General features: G+C 53.2%; 6 protein-coding genes across 6 annotated transcripts; 2 read left to right on the top strand and 4 right to left on the bottom strand.

Annotated features, from left to right (window-relative positions):
- Nucleotides 1-588: 588 nt before the first annotated feature.
- J4E92_005550 (uncharacterized protein) lies at nt 589-1,567 on the top strand (the record flags this gene model as incomplete). The annotated part of the gene is made up of 3 exons (XM_051496930.1): nt 589-730; nt 782-804; nt 959-1,567. The coding sequence occupies 3 exons, from the start codon at nt 589-591 to the stop codon at nt 1,565-1,567; spliced, it is 774 nt and encodes a 257-aa protein (XP_051352590.1).
- A 182-nt stretch (nt 1,568-1,749) lies between these two features.
- J4E92_005549 (uncharacterized protein) lies at nt 1,750-3,247 on the bottom strand (the record flags this gene model as incomplete). The annotated part of the gene is made up of 4 exons (XM_051496929.1): nt 1,750-1,867; nt 1,921-2,640; nt 2,694-3,170; nt 3,231-3,247. The coding sequence occupies 4 exons, from the start codon at nt 3,245-3,247 to the stop codon at nt 1,750-1,752; spliced, it is 1,332 nt and encodes a 443-aa protein (XP_051352589.1).
- A 1,235-nt stretch (nt 3,248-4,482) lies between these two features.
- Nucleotides 4,483-6,006, bottom strand: J4E92_005548 (uncharacterized protein; the record flags this gene model as incomplete). Its single annotated transcript, XM_051496928.1, has 2 exons — nt 4,483-5,368; nt 5,423-6,006. 2 exons carry the CDS (start codon nt 6,004-6,006, stop codon nt 4,483-4,485), a joined length of 1,470 nt encoding a protein of 489 aa, XP_051352588.1.
- A 614-nt stretch (nt 6,007-6,620) lies between these two features.
- Nucleotides 6,621-11,874, bottom strand: J4E92_005547 (uncharacterized protein; the record flags this gene model as incomplete). Its single annotated transcript, XM_051496927.1, has 7 exons — nt 6,621-7,574; nt 7,923-7,986; nt 8,113-8,154; nt 8,210-8,689; nt 8,735-8,768; nt 9,494-11,591; nt 11,641-11,874. 7 exons carry the CDS (start codon nt 11,872-11,874, stop codon nt 6,621-6,623), a joined length of 3,906 nt encoding a protein of 1,301 aa, XP_051352587.1.
- Nucleotides 11,875-12,269: 395 nt separating this feature from the next.
- J4E92_005546 (uncharacterized protein) lies at nt 12,270-13,943 on the top strand (the record flags this gene model as incomplete). Its single annotated transcript, XM_051496926.1, has 2 exons — nt 12,270-12,772; nt 12,821-13,943. 2 exons carry the CDS (start codon nt 12,270-12,272, stop codon nt 13,941-13,943), a joined length of 1,626 nt encoding a protein of 541 aa, XP_051352586.1.
- Nucleotides 13,944-14,137: 194 nt separating this feature from the next.
- J4E92_005545 (uncharacterized protein) lies at nt 14,138-14,749 on the bottom strand (the record flags this gene model as incomplete). Its single annotated transcript, XM_051496925.1, has 2 exons — nt 14,138-14,694; nt 14,746-14,749. The coding sequence occupies 2 exons, from the start codon at nt 14,747-14,749 to the stop codon at nt 14,138-14,140; spliced, it is 561 nt and encodes a 186-aa protein (XP_051352585.1).
- Nucleotides 14,750-17,350: the final 2,601 nt, after the last annotated feature.

Below are 17,350 nucleotides of genomic sequence, written 5' to 3'. Positions count from 1 at the left end.
GCTACCAAGCGTCCAAGTACGGCGCACGGGTGGTGAATGGGGCCTGGAAGCGGCGCTGTTCAACAATCTGCGCGGATGACGTCAGCGTTCAGCTTTCATCCCGCGGACTCCAGGGCTTCAATGGGGCGAAGACACGTCGCCAGAGTGTGAACGAAGGACGACGACAATCGCGGTACCATTAGCGCGATACCACCCGCGGCTACCCAGGTAGTATGTAGTGTCTCTAGGTTGCATGCGGACATTTGCGGAAAGATCGTCGCTGTTGCGACAGCCGCGGCGGAATCTGAACAGGTCTCTCCAGTCTACATCAGGAGTGAATTGATAGACAATATGATCCAATGATAGCGTAACTTTCCGACTTCAGAATTCGTGCACCATTTTCTTTCACCAAGTTGTAGCAGTTTTGGCGGGGAAGGGAAAGCCCTGGAGGCGCGATGGAGCTAGTCCGGTCCAGGGAAGGCGCACTCTACCTAGGTACAAGGTGTGAGGGTGCAGCCTTACCTGCGTACTTCTGACCTCTCACCCATAATTTATACATTGTTTGCTACACCAACATCCAAATCAACTGTGTCCAACAAGCGCGGTAAAATGGTTCTGTCAGACGCCTCAAAGGCTGGCCAGGCTGCGACCGCTAGCAAGAGCCAACTCATCATCCGCTTCTACGACCCCGATGTACGCGCCAAGGACGCCCTCGGTCGGCAACTCGATGAGATACTGGCATGGTCAGACAGTAGGCTGGAAGCATCCCATAACTACGTTCAGATGCTCTTTCCGCTCCCAGAGGGTTCTCCATACAACAGTGAAGTAAGCCTTTCAGTTTACTGATGTCGTACCCGGGAGGTATTCGCCTTAGTGCAAATCAACATATGTCGAAGCACAGACTTGCATATACCTCCAGGGTATACCAATAATGCAACCATATCTTCAATCACTTTAGCAGTATGTTGACCATCTACAGGCCCCAGTCATCAACCTCGAAGTGATGCAAGCGTTCCGTTCACGAAGTGAGCTACGGCAAAACCTACGACGAAGCTTCGAGCGTATGCTCAGCTTCTACGGCTTCATGGTATCCAACAAGTCAGAAGCGGAGGCGAAGCAAAGCGAAGCGTCTGAAACAGCGTCTTTCCCACCAGGCGCCCACACAAACATCTCCGCATCAAAACCCCTTCCATACCACATCGTCCGCGCGCCAGATCACCGCAAGAAGTTTGCCAACTGGGCCATTAGGTTCGACCATAACCATCTTCGCATCACGCGCATCCTCCGGTGTCTCCGCGTTCTGGGCTTACAGACTGAGTGCACAGCCTTCTTTGATGCGCTGGAACGCACATTCGAAGATCCACAGATCAGCATTAGTGATAGGAGTATGGGGTATTGGCGGCTGGCTGTTACGCGTCCTTTGTATCTGGCTCCTGATGACTCCAAGTGCAAATGGCTGTTGGGCTGGGAGAAGGAACAGGAGGATATGAGACAGGTCGATGAGGAGAAGTTGAAGGATGGTCAGGATGGGGTGCAGAAGCAGAAGTCAGTCGCGTCAGGCGACGACATCGAGGGTCAAGTTGCTTGAGCTTCATGAGGACGTGGAGGCACGCCAACCTAGGAAAAGACTGAACACCCTGGAGCCTACATCGGGATTGAAGTATTCTTAGATCGGTCCCTTGGGTTACATCACGCAGTATGGGGACACTGCTTGGAGCGTTGCTCGATCTGAATAGACTAGGCGACGATGTAGCCACTTCATTGATGAATCTACATAACCATGATAAAATCCGGGTCACGGTCATCACCTCTACCCTCAAACTCAGCATACTTCCCACTCGCCTTATCCTTGTTGATCTTCCGCACCCACAAAACGTTCGCAGCGATCCTATCAAGACGTTAGTAAACATTCCAACTGGAGGTAGTTTTCCAAAAACTTACAAAACCCAAGCCGCGCAAAGCAATCCCAACATGATGCTATGACTCTTATGGAAATGATTCTCCTTTTCGCTCTTCGGATACACGAAGCTGGCCACAAACCCACCTGCGTTCGCAATAGCGAGCTGCAAGGCAGAAGTAGTCGCGCGCTTGTAGTGGCCAGCGGAGTTGTTGCTGTTCCAAGAGAGGATGCACGGTACAGTAGCGTACATGCCAGTTGCCATGAGGAAAGTCATGCCGTATTGGACCTTGGGGTTGGTGGATGAGCTGATGACGCCGTAGCCGATGATGGCAACGGGGAGGGTACATAGCATGATCGGGCCGCGTAGGGCAAGACGATCGGATAGGAGAGCGACGGCTACTGTGAAGACTGATGCCACTGCGTAAGGGATTACGGTCCAGAGTTGTGCTTCGTTGGGGTCCTTGGCGAAGCCGTTGTTGATGATGGTAGGGAGGAAGAGACCGAAGCTGTATAATCCGCTCAAGATGGCGAAGTATGCCAATGCAGTGAGCCAGACTTGGACGTTGAATACTCCGCGCTTGACTTCTGCCCAGTCGAAGCGCTCGTGGGATGCGCTTTGCTCGCCGAGCCGGAATCGAGCGTGCTCTTTCTCGTCGGGGGTGAGGAATTTGGCTGATTCGATGGAGTTGGGTAGGAAGAGCGCGGAGCATACGCCGACGAGTACGGTCAGTAGGCCTTCTACGATGAAGATCCATCGCCAACTATTATACAGTTAGTGATTTGTTGTTGTTGGAAGCGGGGGGCTGTCTCTTACCCTTCAAGACCTCCAGCAGGTCCGATCGCATTGAGTCCGCGCGCCAGCAGACCACCAAAAGCACCCGATAGGGACGCTGCTGTATAGAATATGCCGATGCGCAAAGCCAACTCTTGTCTGCGGTAGAAGCCAGTGAGGTAGAGTACCATGCCCGGCAACAACCCACCCTCAGCACAACCAAGCAATGCGCGAACAGTAACGAACGACGCGAAGTTGGTGACGAAACCAAGACACATTATCAAGATTCCCCACACCGCCGTCAAGAGTGGCAGCCAGATCTTAGGCGACATCTTCTTTAGCACCAGGTTCGACGGGAGCTCACTGGCGATATACGTGGCGTAGAAGACGCACAGGCCGATCGAGTATTGGTGGTCGTTGATGTTGATGTCCTTCTCGAGACCCAAGATCTTTGCGTTGCCGACATTCGTACGGTCGATGAAGGAGCACAAGAAGAGGAGAGCGAGGACAGGTAGGATGCTGTGCATGTCAGCGCCATGCTTCTGAAAGAAAGTAGTAAATCGAAGAAGTTAAACATACCGGACATCCATCTTCATCAACAGCGTCTTCGCAGCTTTCCCATCCTCACCAAACCCCGCCTCCAACCGCTCACTCCCACTCCCGTTCTCGAATTTCTCATCGTGCATCTTATCCAGGCTCATATTGAACAACCTCAGAAACCCCAATTGGTACAAGCAGAGCAGAACAGAATCCAGAACGCAGCTCAAGAAAAGCGTTGACAAGAAACCCCGAGTGCGCGACCGACGAGCTTACTTATTCCCCTCCCCTCCTCAACGGGCTCCCGGTAGCGCCATGTACACCGCAACCACCACCGCCGCTCCGAACTGCCCAGAAACGGCGCTACCCATGCTGACCCCATGGGGGCGGGCGCAAGGGTTACGGCACAATCGGGATTATCTGTTGTGCGATTGGCGGAGTTGTGCTGCCGACGAGTGAAGGGCTACCCCGACTGCACCAAGCTTATGCTTGAACCATGCCAAACCATGCATAGCGCTCTTAAGGCAGACAAGCGATCGGCAGGCTTGACATCAGCGTTACTGACTCGGGCGTTAGCTGTACGAGCTGCGGATGTTGTTCTGTTCCCGAGGGCTTTTGTAATCAGACGTGGATTAGATAAGAGAGGAGTCGCGGATAGCAGTTCGGATGAGTGTAGCCATGTAGGTATGACATGGCGGGTTTTGTGGTTTGTTGATGAATGCGCATGTGGAGGGCTGATCGCGGATCGGCGGTACCAAGCTTTTCGTTGTGCCCAGGTGCTGGATGGAGCGTGGACCAAGCAGTGCGAAGCCTTTCAGCCGCCCACTTGGACAGCTTGGCTGCCCCCGAAATTCGGTATGCCAACTCGACGATATCTCCCAGGCACCGCTCTCGTGGGAGATCGTCAACGGTTTTGTTGCATGCCCAGGTGCGATGGAAATATAGTCTGAAGCTTCTTTTCTGTTATCGCAACGTCCTGTTTTGGAGATTGCGCGTGCTGTGATGCATGCGCTGTTATCGGAAGCGACCAAAAGCACCAAGCTTGTACTTTGGGTAACCGACGATCTGGCTTTCGCGATCGCGATGCTTTGTTTTTCTGTTTGGGTCATGAGACATCTGTTGGATGATCGAACTGCCTGCGACGATCAAAATGACGCGTAAAACGGTCAATTCTTTTAGCTTTGTCGCATGGTTCGCGTTTTCTCACAATTGCATCACGACTCATGGTGGGCTGTGTATGGAAATTGACAACGATCATCACTTGGGTATGCTACGCCAAAACTACACAAAACGTCTACTCCATGGTCTTAAGATCAGGCGCAACCTCGAAGCTAGCATCTGTCTTTGCCTTGACATCCTCGACGCTCACACCAGGCGCAGTCTCGGTAAGCGTCAAAGTACCACGCTTCCGGTTGACCTCAAATACACACATGTCTGTAATGATAGTGCTGACGCACTTGGCTCCCGTCAACGGCAGCTTGCATTCCTGAACAATCTTGCTTGATCCGTCCTTTGCGACGTGCTCAGTAGCGACCACTACCTTGGTAGCTTCTGGGTTGCTGACGAGATCCATTGCGCCGCCCATGCCCTTGAATACCTTTCCGGGTACCATGTAGTTTGCTAGGTCACCAGAGGCGCTGACTTGGAGAGCGCCTAGGATAGAGACATCGACGTGACCTCCACGGATCATGCCGAATGACTCTGCAGAGTCGAATGTTGAGGCGCCAGGCAGGAGTGTGACTGTCTCCTTACCGGCGTTGATGATATCTGGGTCGAGCTCCTCTTCGGTCGGGTAGGGGCCCATGCCCAAAATGCCGTTCTCGGATTGTAGCCACACCTTCACACCGTCAGGCACGAAAGACGCTGCTGCCGTTGGGATTCCGACACCCAAGTTGACGTAGTATCCTTGCTTCAGTTCCTTCGCTGCTCGGCGAGCGATTCGGTCGCGACGCTCTGCTGCCTCGTTCTTCGATGATGCATCTGAGGAGGCAGCGGGTTTTCGGAGCTTCTTGATCTCGACGTTCTTGGGAGCTGTGGAAGGAACGATGCGGTCGACGAAGATGCCGGGGAGGTCGATGTCGTTCGCGTCAAAGGTACCGATTGGGACGATCTCTTCGGCTTCGACAATGGTGAGGCGGGCCGCTTTGGCCATGATGGGACCGAAGGCTTTGGTGGTGTATCTACAACCGCTGTCAGAAACGATGCTCGAAGCACTAGAGAGAATTCTCTCTTACCTGAAGACACAGTTGCCAGCCTCGTCGGCCTTGTGCGCTCGAATTATCGCAACATCGCCGGTCAATGCAGTCTCCATGAGAAATTTCTTGCCATTGAACTCTCTGACCTCCCTTTTCTGACCAAAGCCCACCGCCTTTCCGTCTTTATCAAACTTTGCGGGGATCTCTCCATCTTGTAGTAACGTGTTGACAGCGGTGGGCGTGTAGAACGCTGGGATGCCCGCACCGCCAGCTCTTATTCTCTCCGCAAGCGTACCCTGTGGACATAGCTCAATCTCGATATCACCGCCCAAATATTGCTTTTCCAATGCCTTGTTGTTTCCCAGAAAGCTTATGATGAGCTTCTTGACTTGTCCACTTTTTGTAAGTAGCGCTAAGCCTCCTACGTCCTCAATTCCAGCATTGTTGGAGACGGCTGTCAAGGAGTGTAGCGACTGCGGGCCGCGCTTCTTCATCGCTCCGATGAGCGTGTCTGCAACACCGCATAATCCAAAGCCCGCACTCAAGACTGTGGACCCCGGTTGTACGTCTGCGACCGCTTCATCTGCATCTTTGAAAAGCTTCGATTTAGAGCGGTCGATCATGGGAGCGCTTTGACTGATGCTTCGCAGTTGACCGGTGAATCGCCATCGCGGTGGGAGTCGTGCGGCTCGTAGTTGTGTGGGGAGAGGTCGTTGTGAACATAACCGCGCTGGCAGAGCTGCGAGCAGCCGGTACGACGAAGGTAATGAATCCATTGTGACGCGCGTGAACAAAAGCAGCAGAACAGTGAAGTTAAATCATCAGTTAAGGAGACTCAAGAAGCACCGACTCTGGGAGTATGGGCAAAGCTTTTGCGACTGTTGTCCGAAGGAACGCCATCGGACGCGTGCGTGGACCGCGCAATAGCTCTAACGTCATACATTTGACATCCATCGGCGTCATTTCAACTACCGAAGATGGAGCGACTTTCGAGCTTGGTGCGGGGCTTCATCTGCCGCGGAATCACATGAGGTTTAGCTTCTGGCGATTTCCGAGGTCGCGCCCCTCTCTCAGTTCCTTCGCGCTTGGCGACGCGTCCCGTCTCCATCCGCTGTATCACGCGCCGACGCGAGGTTCTGGGCAGCGGGAGATGGCTTTGCCTGTCTCGGATCCCTTCAGAGTTCCTGAGAAGCCCATAAAAATAACGAGAGCTCGTCAAACTGGATCGCGCACTACTTTACGGGAAGTTGAAGTCCGGCAGATTCATCCAATCTGTCCACAATGGGTTGCTATCGTTCCACGGAAGATCCAATAACGCTGTGGAGAACAGATCCGAGTTCGTCACAGTCTCGTTCACTTCGTTGTACGACATGGCTGAGAAGTCTAGTGTATCCGGCCAGTAGCTGGATATAGGATCTGGCCCCATCGTATGGTTTTCAGGCATCGCATCATTCACCTTGTATGACGGCGATAGAAGATCTGGTATGGCCATCGACGGTGGTGCAGGATCGTGGACTGGCAATTGTGGTAGCCTCTCAATCTCCGGCGCCTGCTTAACGAGAACGCGTAAGAAGCGGCCGTAGACGACCGAAGCCCCGTTCCGGTGGATGGGTGTGCTGCCTATACGCTCAAGAACTGTTGCGGTATCTTCAATAAGATGTCGGACGCTTGGAGCAAGGCTCTTCTGCTTTCCGCCGGCCTCCGGCACGGGTGCACTCAAAGCGAGCGCTATACTTGCAGCGAAGCAAATCATCGTAACGGTGTTGTTCGGCATCGATTTGAGACGTGACTCGCCTTGGATCGCCGCACGCATAACGTTGAGTGCCGAGGATAGTGCAGACTTTCGGAAAGAACGTTTGACCTCTGGAGGTGCGCTAGGGTGGTTGAGGAGCATTGAGTAGGTTGAAAGCCGCGTGTGTGTAACAAGGATTTCGACATATGGAGGTAGTGTTTTGCTCTCCGGATCAGCGATTACAGAGGGCCAGGCGCGAGACCAGCTGTCGAAGAAGCTCTCGATAGACCCGTCGATTTCTTGGGCGACCTTTGTCCCTATTTCGGCAAGACGATAGTTATCACAGCGCGTACGCACCTCAGCAAAAAGGTCGTCAAGATCGCGGCGGAGGACTGCCATGGATACAAGCGGGCCATCCTGAGCATCGCCCCATCGATGGTCGTGCCACTTGTCGCAGTACTGGATCAGGCATGTCTTGGGGACACAGTAGCTACGCCCGCGGGCTAGGCAGACTCCTCGCTCCAAGACAAACAAAGAAATCCAGACCCTTTCTCTGCGGCGAAGAAGTCGCTGGCCCCATTCCGAATTTGGGTCGACGTCTTCAAAGCCGTCCATCGCCAGTGCTTTTCTTGCGTGAAGACATTCTGACTTCGGTATCTGTCTGACAAGCTCCTGATCGAACGATGTCGATGGCGTTATCACTTTGTCTAGCATAAGATCTAACGCGATCGAAAGCGCTGTAGCTAGATAGAGGCTCGTGTCGTCGTCGCTTGCATGGGACCCTGGAGGCATCCAAGGAATACTGACCATGAAAGCTAGCACGATTTCAACAGATCTGTACTTTCGGGTAATGACTTGCTCGGCTAGAAATCTACGATGCAGTAGTAGTCTTTTAGCCAGCGCAGAAGTTTCCGGTAAAAATATGGCGGTCATGGCTAAAAGAGTAGTGAACAAGAAGGCAGAGCGGTTTCGAACGAATGGCAACGTATGGACTAACGGGTCGAGGCCCCAGCGTGTGTGTGCTAGCTTTTTGTGGAAGCTGAACTCCGTTAGCTACGTTCTTGAGTCCAGATCCGAGGTTTGATATGACTTACTACTGTAGAAGCATCTCAGCTTCGTCTTTGGTTACGAGCCCAACATCAATGGGATCCAGGCCTGAGCCCTGATCAAGATGTGCTTTCATCGGCAGAAAAAAGTGGTGAACGTCGAGAAAAGCGCTCTGCTGGCTACCATTGAATCTGTCTTCAGGGCTGGCGGTACTCTGGTTGTATGACTGTGGTGTTGCAATCCGCAGATCCGAGGCCCGGGCGAGGAGTTGGAGTGGGTTTTCGACATCTTCAACAGCGAGTTGATCGTCGCTTGAAGTACCAACAAGATTACTCGCTGATATGTGAGGATGCACCTCTGAGGCAGGCGATGTGTTTGGGTTTTGATTGGAGTCTTCGTCCCCTTGCGCCTCGTTCAGAAGCTGCTGCAGTTGCTGCAGCGTACTCTGACTCGTAGCTGCATCCGATTTCCTCTTTTTGATGGCTTCTTCAACCTGGTATATCGCCTTCTCTAGGCCCGATCGTTTGCTATGACAGTCAGTCTAGCCCCTGCCCTCATGTCTCATCGCTTACTTCTTCACGCCCTTTTGCCGACCAATGTGAAATTCTGGAATTATGCATTCAATCCCGACGTTCTGGCAACGCTCGCATATTGGCGCGCCTTCTTCGCGCCGACACTTGATTTTGCTTTTGCGGCAATTCAGACATGCCGCTTGTTTGGCATTCATTCTTTGACGCTTCTCTATGTTGCGCGATGATATACAGCTGTTCCTCTGCCTGGAATGGAAGCCGCCGGCATAGTGTGGCTAACCGTATGTGGTCTCCAGCGTCGGATATGTAGAGCAAGCACGGCCTGTTCGCTGGGCTCCGAAAAGAATGTTTCTAAAACCCGATCCTGTGATGCGATGTTAGGCAAAAAGGAAAGAAGATGGAGGTGCCGGAGATCTACTCGGTGCATCAATCCACGTGTGGAGGTGAGCTAGCTGGTTGTGCGCTAGTATGGACCCTTGTCTTAAACATGGCAGGCGCGCCCCGGGTCAGACATTCGCAACATTCTGCACCGCCGCCGACAGAGGTTATCCATACCGAAGCATGATTTAAAATACGATATGATCGGACTGAAGGTATGGCAGACTCTACTGGTACTATGGCTCGCTGCTGGCGAGCGTATACAAAACTGATGTGACACCGAAATTTGGTAGGTAGCACCGGATGAGACATATTCCAGGGTGCAATGTGAATGAAATATGTATTGACTTCATGCAAGGGTATCTGTCTGAGCATTGCTACTTCCGTATAATGATGTCGCTTTACAAAATCATGAAGAAGGACCCGGAGCAGTAGCCTCTTCCTCTGTCGTTGCCCTCTCCTTGCCCTTGGTGCCTACACTTGCGTTCGACTCATCTTGTGGCTCGAGATCGGCCTCGGTCTTCTTTTCATCTCCCTGCTCGCGCTGTGTTTGGGCCTCTTCTTCCCTTCTTCTCGCCTCTTCCTCCTGGCGTTCCCTCTCTTCTCGAGCTGCCACTCTTTCTAGTCTCTCCCTCTCCTCTTGCGCGTGGACCATCCGCTCTCCGACACCAGGAAACAAGCTGGCAACAAACAGCGCAAAAGCGCGTTCGACTGTACGCATGCTGTCCCTGAGCCATCCAAATCTCTGATCTCTCCTCTGCTGCAGTATCCTCCTCGCAGCTTCCTCGGGTGATAGGTTACCTCGATGTTGCGTTTGGCGCTGGTTGTTGGGCTGAGCCACACGTTCGGCCAAGGCTCCGACAGGGAGAAGAGCCTCGAAGTGACGACGAACAACGTTGAACTGCTCTTGAAACATGCCGGCTTGTGCTAGGTAAACCACACCTGCGACGATACCAAGCATGATAGGCCTATAGAGGCCACCACCTCCTGAGAAGAAGTAAACGAATGCTGCCAGCTTGAAGATCAGCCACATATGCCCAGCGACGTTGACCATACGATCGTTCTCTTCTGGTTGGTTTGCGTTTACGTTCGCGTTTTGATTCTGGTTTTGGTTCTGATTCTGATCTTGATTCTGATTTTGATTTTGATTCTGGTTTTGGATTTGGTTTTGATTCTGGATCCAGTCCCGACGTTGGGTCTGGCTCATGTTGGCTAGCTGCCTGTGCAGCTCAAGGTTAGGGGGCGGATTTCCCTGTGCTATCTGCTGTCCAAGTCCATTGAGGAGCTGTCTGTTCTGAGCAAACTGATTTGTAAAACTCTGGAATGGAAGTGTCGAAACCATGGGGGCAGTGGTGTATGTGCCTTGCTGATCGAAGAGAACGCAAACCGGGCCCTGAGGGCTTGATAAGAGAAACAATTCCGTTGGCGCATCTGTAGGCATTGCCTGAGTAGTGTTCTGTGCCTGTGGTTGAGAGGTAGTAGGCACAGCTGGAGTCATTATCGGAGCACCTGGTATTGTGCTAGAAGAAGATCCGAGAATCGGAGTGTTGATGGCTGTGGACATGCTTGATCGACTGGGGCTTCCGCCTTGTTGCCGATCGAGTATGATGTTCAATTCTAGTGCGTCCACCCTAATCTCAGTTACTGAACGTCTCAGCGCTACCACTTCGGGTTCTGTAGGGAGAAGGGCGAGGGCCCGCTCGACAACGTTCAAGTTCTGGTTGATGGTGTTCAGGTGTTGACGGATGTGGTCAATTCGCCAAACTGGTAGGTTCAGAGGAGAGGTATTTGAAAGCGAAAGTCGATCAGTCTGTGTCTCTGATGGACGCGCAGGCTGCAGCAAGGTTCGCACGTTTTCCATCTCGCGTTGTGCTTCCTGGAAGATTGTCTGGATGCGTGGCAACAAGCGCTGGGTACTGTCGTGACCCATTGAGGGAATAACGCCTGGCGGGACGGGTGGACGACCAAACGCTAGCGGTGGAGCAAGACCGAATGCAGGAACGGGCTGTCGAATCTGCGCAGGTATATTGACCTGGTTGTATGTCACTGTCCATCGCGCCCCGTTGGGACCCACGCCTTCGCGTCGTAATGGTTGGTCGCCAGTTCCAGGGAGATTGGGCAGTCCTTGAGCGGCATCCGCGGGTCTCTGTGCGTCTGGTCCTGGCTGCTGAGATGTCGAGTCTGGGGTCTGCTCGTCATTCTGCTGTCCCTGTTGCGCCATGGCCTGCGTGAACTGTTGTTGCAGCTGTGGGGGAAGAGGGAGAGGAATGGGAACCGCGTTTGCTTGGCCCGGGATATGATGGTGGTGCGGTGGTAGTGGTGGGAGCGAGTGCGGTCGAGCCTGTGGCAGCGCGCGGAATGGGTTCGTCTGCAGAGGGTTTGCGGGTACAGCCGGGGCTTGCGCAGGGCGGAAAGGGTTCGGGACAGTCGCGGATCGTGGCGTGGGTGACGTTGAAGGGTTCCCAGTAGTCGGGAGCTCCCGCAGTACCAAGTGGAGGCTCTGGTCATTGTTCTCACGTAGCTGTATTCACCATCAGCGTGGGTCTACTGCACGTGGTTGGCGACCCTACATTGTCAACGCCAAACACGTTGCTCAGTGTATCGGCATCATTGGCCACTACTCTGCCGCGATAGATGAGGCGCATGCGATCTGGGGCAGGCTTCGAGGGCGCGGCATCCTGTATGCGGCTCCGGAGCTCTTTGACCGTGGTGGAAGCGGGGACGTCTGCGAGGTTCACACCACCCTCAAAGTCAGACGAGGGTGAAAGGATCTTGAGGTTGACTGTCTGCGCTTCTTCCGCCATGGCCGCTGTGTGTAGTGAGGGACTATGGTGCGAGGTGAAGAGTGCAGGTGGAAGTCGGGAAGTGACGACGTGTCCGAATGAGAGCCTGGTATCAGCTTAGGACCACAGTCGCGCCTGCCATCTGCTACGAAGTCCAGGCGGATAATCTGAGCGTCAGTGCCGCCTCTACTGTGGATGTTTCGAGAAGCTTGCCCTGTGCACGCGATGCATTGAACTGTCCATGTCCAGCGGTAGACGCCGTTGCGCGCTAGAGCCCTGCCGCCGATGGATACGTCATTGGTCAACCGAGGAAGTTGATTTTCCCACCACGCGACGCCATAGCCGTCATCTCGTCGCTGGGGAATTGGCCGTCTTCCCGCACTGCAATACTCGAGACCGATGCATACAACATAGCCATGGCGTCTTCCTGTTCGCGCCAGCTCATGCGAGCCCCTCTCCGCCCGCGATTCCAAACTCCCGCACACCGACATGCGCGCCTCTCCGCCCCGTCTCGCACCTTCTCCTCCACGCGCGCAACATATGAGCAGAACTTCCACAGGAAAGAGTCCTTCAGGTCACGGCTAAACTCCGCACTCAAGAACACCAAGATAAAATGGGAGCCAATACCAATTGCACTCGGCGTCGGCTTCCTCGGCGCATTCCAGCTCTATCGCATACAACGGAGGGAGAAGCATACCGAGGCTGAGAGACAGAATGGCGAGGAAGGTGCAGTGGACAACCAGGGCCGACCGAAGAGGCGCGAGAGGATACGACCGAGCGGGCCATGGACTGTTCAGGTCATGTCCACGCTACCTCTAAAGGCCCTCTCGCGAGTTTGGGGACGCTTCAACGAGATCGATATTCCCTACTACCTTCGAGTACCTGGCTTCAAGCTCTACTCTTGGATATTCGGTGTCAAGTTAGCGACTGCCACCCAGTAGCGATGCTTCATGCTAATAAATCACAGCCTCTCTGAAGTCTCCGAGCCCGATCTCCACGTCTACCCCAATCTCGCTGCTTTCTTCTACCGCACCCTCAAGCCCGGAGTCCGCCCTCTCGACCCGAACCCCAACGCCGTCCTCTCTCCCGCAGACGGCAAAGTCATTCAATTCGGCACCATCGAGCACGGCGAAGTCGAACAAGTCAAAGGCGTGACATACAGCTTGGATGCGCTTCTAGGCTCCACCAAGCCCAGCACACCCGCCCAGAACGTCGCGAACTCTCAGGTCGTCACAAGCGAACACGAGAAGACCGCAAAGGATGAAGAAGACACCGTTCGCGCAGACGAGGAATTCGCAAACGTGAACGGCATCTCGTATACCTTGCCTAACTTGTTCTCAGGACCATGGCCAAAGGGCGGAAAGCCATCTGAGATGCCCACGGACCAGTCCACCGCACCGGCTGCTTCATCAGAAGCCGAGGTACGCGCTGAAATGGCCTTGAGCGAAGCTGAGCGACCATGGTGGGCACCGGCATCCAACAAGACACCTACCGCACTCTACTACTGTGTCGTATACCTCGCTCCGGGCGACTACCACCGTTTCCACTCTCCAGTATCATGGGTCGTCGAATCGCGCCGTCACTTCGCCGGTGAACTATACAGTGTATCTCCATACCTCCAACGCACCATGCCCGGTCTTTTCACCTTGAACGAGCGCGTTGTCCTGCTCGGTCGCTGGCGCTGGGGTTTCTTCTCCTACACACCCGTCGGCGCAACCAACGTCGGATCCATCAAGATCAACTTCGATCGCGAACTCCGCACCAACAGCCTGACTACCGACACTGCCGCTGACCGCGCCGCCGAAGAAGCTGCAGCTCGCGGTGAGCCCTACTCCGGGTTTGCCGAGGCCTCCTACACCTCCGCCAGTCGCATACTAGGTGGATATTCTCTCAAGCGTGGTGAAGAGATGGGTGGTTTCCAGCTGGGAAGTACCATCGTCTTGGTCTTCGAGGCGCCAAAGGGCATAAGGCCCAGTCTCGACGAGGGCTTCACTGGTATGGAGAGGAAGGGTGGGTTCAAGTGGAACATTGAGCAAGGGATGAAGGTCAAGGTTGGAGAGGCCTTGGGATATGTGGAGGAGACCCAGTAATAGTCGACTCATTCTACTCATTCTACTCATGCATATGCAGCAAATGATACCATCTAGTAACTTCGATTTTGTCTCGTGATGCCTTCGCGTGGAAGCGATCATGTGAACAAGAACAATTGTGTCCCATGTCATCTCCTTTCCTTCCATACCCTTGTTCTTCACGTCCTGTTCCTTTTCTCCCATTCTGCTTGTTTTCAGCCCTGCCGCTTTACGGACGCCGCAACGAACAACACTACAGCTAATACAAACCGGAGAATTTTTCCCTCGAACAGAATTGATGTAATCTCGGCCAGTACGAAGCCCATAACCTTGAAGGAAACAGATGCTCCCTCAGGAAACAAGAGTGCCAGAATGACCAGGATCATGAGGAAGCAGACGGTGAACTCGCGGTCACTGGTATAATCATGGCGCTTTACTCTGGAATGAGGTGAACGATGTTTGACAGAGACGGTGGGCGGCTTCACCCGGCTGGATGCGCCGTTTTTGGACTTGATCTTGATGTAGGTGGTATGAGTGTGACCGTGATCGGAGTCGGAGTTGGAGTCGTCGTTGTCGCCGTTGCCGTTGTCGTTGTTGTTGTTGTTGTTGTTGTTGTCGTCGTCGTCGTCGCCGCCGCCGCAGATGTCCTTGTACAAATCGCCGCAGCCAAAGTCAACCCAACCGTCGTCGGACCCCGTGCTCGAGGGGGTATCGTCCGTGGAATAGTCGGTTTTGCTATCGGAGGCGTTCATAGCGGGTGAGAGTGGTCGTTCTGCTGGGAAGTTAGGAAGGAGCGTTTCAGTGGTGTTAGTGGGCGACAGACTCATGGTAGCGTGGGAGATGGCCGTGTAGATATTGGTTCTTGCGCAGTCAACAGTGGGTGGAAGGAGTGTTTGGGCGGTGTTATATAAGAGAGCTAGCGGAACGAGGAAATAGTGAGCAGGCGGCAACGTGAAGATGAAAGAGCGCCTGGACCAGATCTGAACGCGACTTCCTAGACTGGGAGATCACCTGATTTGTCGGACGAGATTGAGTACATGTTTCGAGTTCATACATATACAGCAAATGATACCATCTAGTAAATTCGATTTCGTCTCGATCGATCCGAACGCTTGGAGGCACGCTATGGGCGTTGGAGCAATCTGCATTTGAACCTAAACAAATCCAACTCATCTCAATCTCTAGCCTCTGATACGGTTGTGCTTTGTGTCCTATCGTTTCTCTCCCTTTGTGCTTGTTTCCAGCCTTTCGCCTCATGATCTCTCATCACCTTCTAAACAAGAGCGCTAATACAAGATGGAAGAAGATTTTGCAGCTGATCTTGAGCAGGAAAATAGCTATCTTTAGCAAAATCAATGCAGTCTTGACTAGCATGAAGCCCATAAGTTTGACCGAGGAGATTGTTGCCTCGGGTAAGAGCCATGTTAACAGGACTAAGGCCGTTATGAAGACTAAACAGACGATAGACAGGGAAAGTATGTCGCAGGCTACGTCGTTGTTCCGCAAAGAATGCTTGTAAGACATGGCGGGCGGATTGACTGGAACGGATGCGACCTTATTCAACTTGCTGGACTTGTAGGTGTTGTGTTGGCCGTAGACGTGATTGTGTTGATCGAAATTATCCTCGTCGTCGTCGAAGTCGCCGTAATCATAGTCGTAGAAGCTGTCGAGGCCGTCGTCATACTCCGTCTCACTATCGAAGTCGTCCATAGTGAATGAGAGCGACTGTTCTGCAGGAATGTTAGAACGAAAACTTTCAGACATACTGTAGGGTGACAGACCTTGCGGCGTAGCAGATGGCAGTGTAGATGTCGTGATTGTTGCGCAGCTTGCAGTGGATAGAAGACGTCTCTGTGCGAAGGTAGAGGAGAGCTAGCTTAACAAGAAAAGAGCGGGCGGCCGTAAGAGTGAAAGTGAAAGAGCACCTAGGCCAGGTCTCGAGGCGCTCGAACGCGAATTCCTGAAATGCAAGGTCATCTAGAGTATCGGATAAGACTGAGCAAATTCTTCCCTTTTCTAGTATAGGATCTATAGAACGAAGCATATCCAGGGCGACCATCTCGCACCATGTCTTCGTGAAGACGATTACCCTTTATCATTCTATCCTCCATCACGAAAGTGCCTGGTCCGTAGCCTTTGTTGAAAGTACTGATGAATAAGACGTCTACAGTGCTTCAACCCACGTTCTTCCAACTCAATGTACGTCCCTTAATCAACCAACCACCCCATCATCCTCCCCCTCCCCCTCCCACGACCTCCCCACTCTCATTAACAACCTCAAAGTTATTAACCTTCTCACCACCACCCTCATCACCAACCTTCCCCCTATACATCTGCGCCCCAACCACCATCCCGCATATCGCAAGCACGAGAAGCACCCCCCAAACCATATAAATGAACAACACCTTCTTCCTTCTATACTCCCGTTCCTTCTCCGCGTCTGTAACAGGAACCTCTGGTGTGTGTCCGCGCGGAAGGTGACCGAGCTCTATGTCATCGGGGTGCGCGGGTGCGCGCTTGAAGAGGCGGGAGATGAGTGTTCCGTTTTGTGCGGGTTGGGGGCGCGGTGGGAGGCTGTCTGGGAAGGGCGAGGTTGGGGAGGTGGGTGAGGTGGGTTCTGGGGCGGGGTGGATGACGATGAGGGGTGGGGAGGGTGGTGTTGGATGGTCTTGATTCGCTTTTGACGGCGGTGAAGGTGGGGATGGTAGTGACTCAGGAATTGTCGGAAGTTGAGGTGATGTGTCGTATGCTGATGGTGCTTCCGCTGTTCTTGGGTAGAGCAACGTGGACAATGGGCGGCGTGGCTGTTCTGATGTCTCCATTGTGGCAGTCTGAGGCGGAGGTAGGTCGGTGGTTGATACCTTCATGATTTCGGCGTATAAAGACCTCGTTAGGTTGCTGGAGGTTACGGCGCTTGGGTGAACTTGGTTAATGTATTGATGCGGTTGTGGTGAGAGGTACCAATGAAAAATGAGTGCCATTTAGGCGCAGTACAATCAGTGAGCGCACAGACCCGAAGTAGAAGTGAAGGTAAGATTACTTTGAGATTAGTGTATTGTGTGACGCGACTGATGCTTCTACCGAAGTCGTTCTCGAGTTTCCTTTCAGGTTCTGTTCTCAGTGTCCATTTTTTCGATGGTTGTTCGCCAAAATTGAGTAGTAGTATCCAGCTCGACCTCCCCATGCGTGAGACTACTTCTCTTCTTCGTTGTCCGACGATCGTAGCCCTTACTGATAGCTCTCGTGTTCTGCCCATTCGTCCTCCCATTCCTCTTCACCAATCATCTCACCGCTGTCGATGAGCGAGGTAGACCTGCAACGACAGCATCTTCCAAAACTTTCACGGTCCAGAGGTCGAAATATGCCGTAAGCCTTTTCCTCCTGCGAAGTCAATCCAGCCATACGGAGATGTAAATGCTGGTCAATGT

This window comes from Alternaria infectoria, assembly GCF_024043175.1.
Source record: "Alternaria infectoria strain BMP 0036 chromosome Unknown scaffold_8, whole genome shotgun sequence".
Classification (NCBI taxonomy): domain Eukaryota; kingdom Fungi; phylum Ascomycota; class Dothideomycetes; order Pleosporales; family Pleosporaceae; genus Alternaria; species Alternaria infectoria.
Note: the sequence above shows the minus strand (reverse complement) of the source record. Positions and strands in the feature narration are given on the sequence as shown.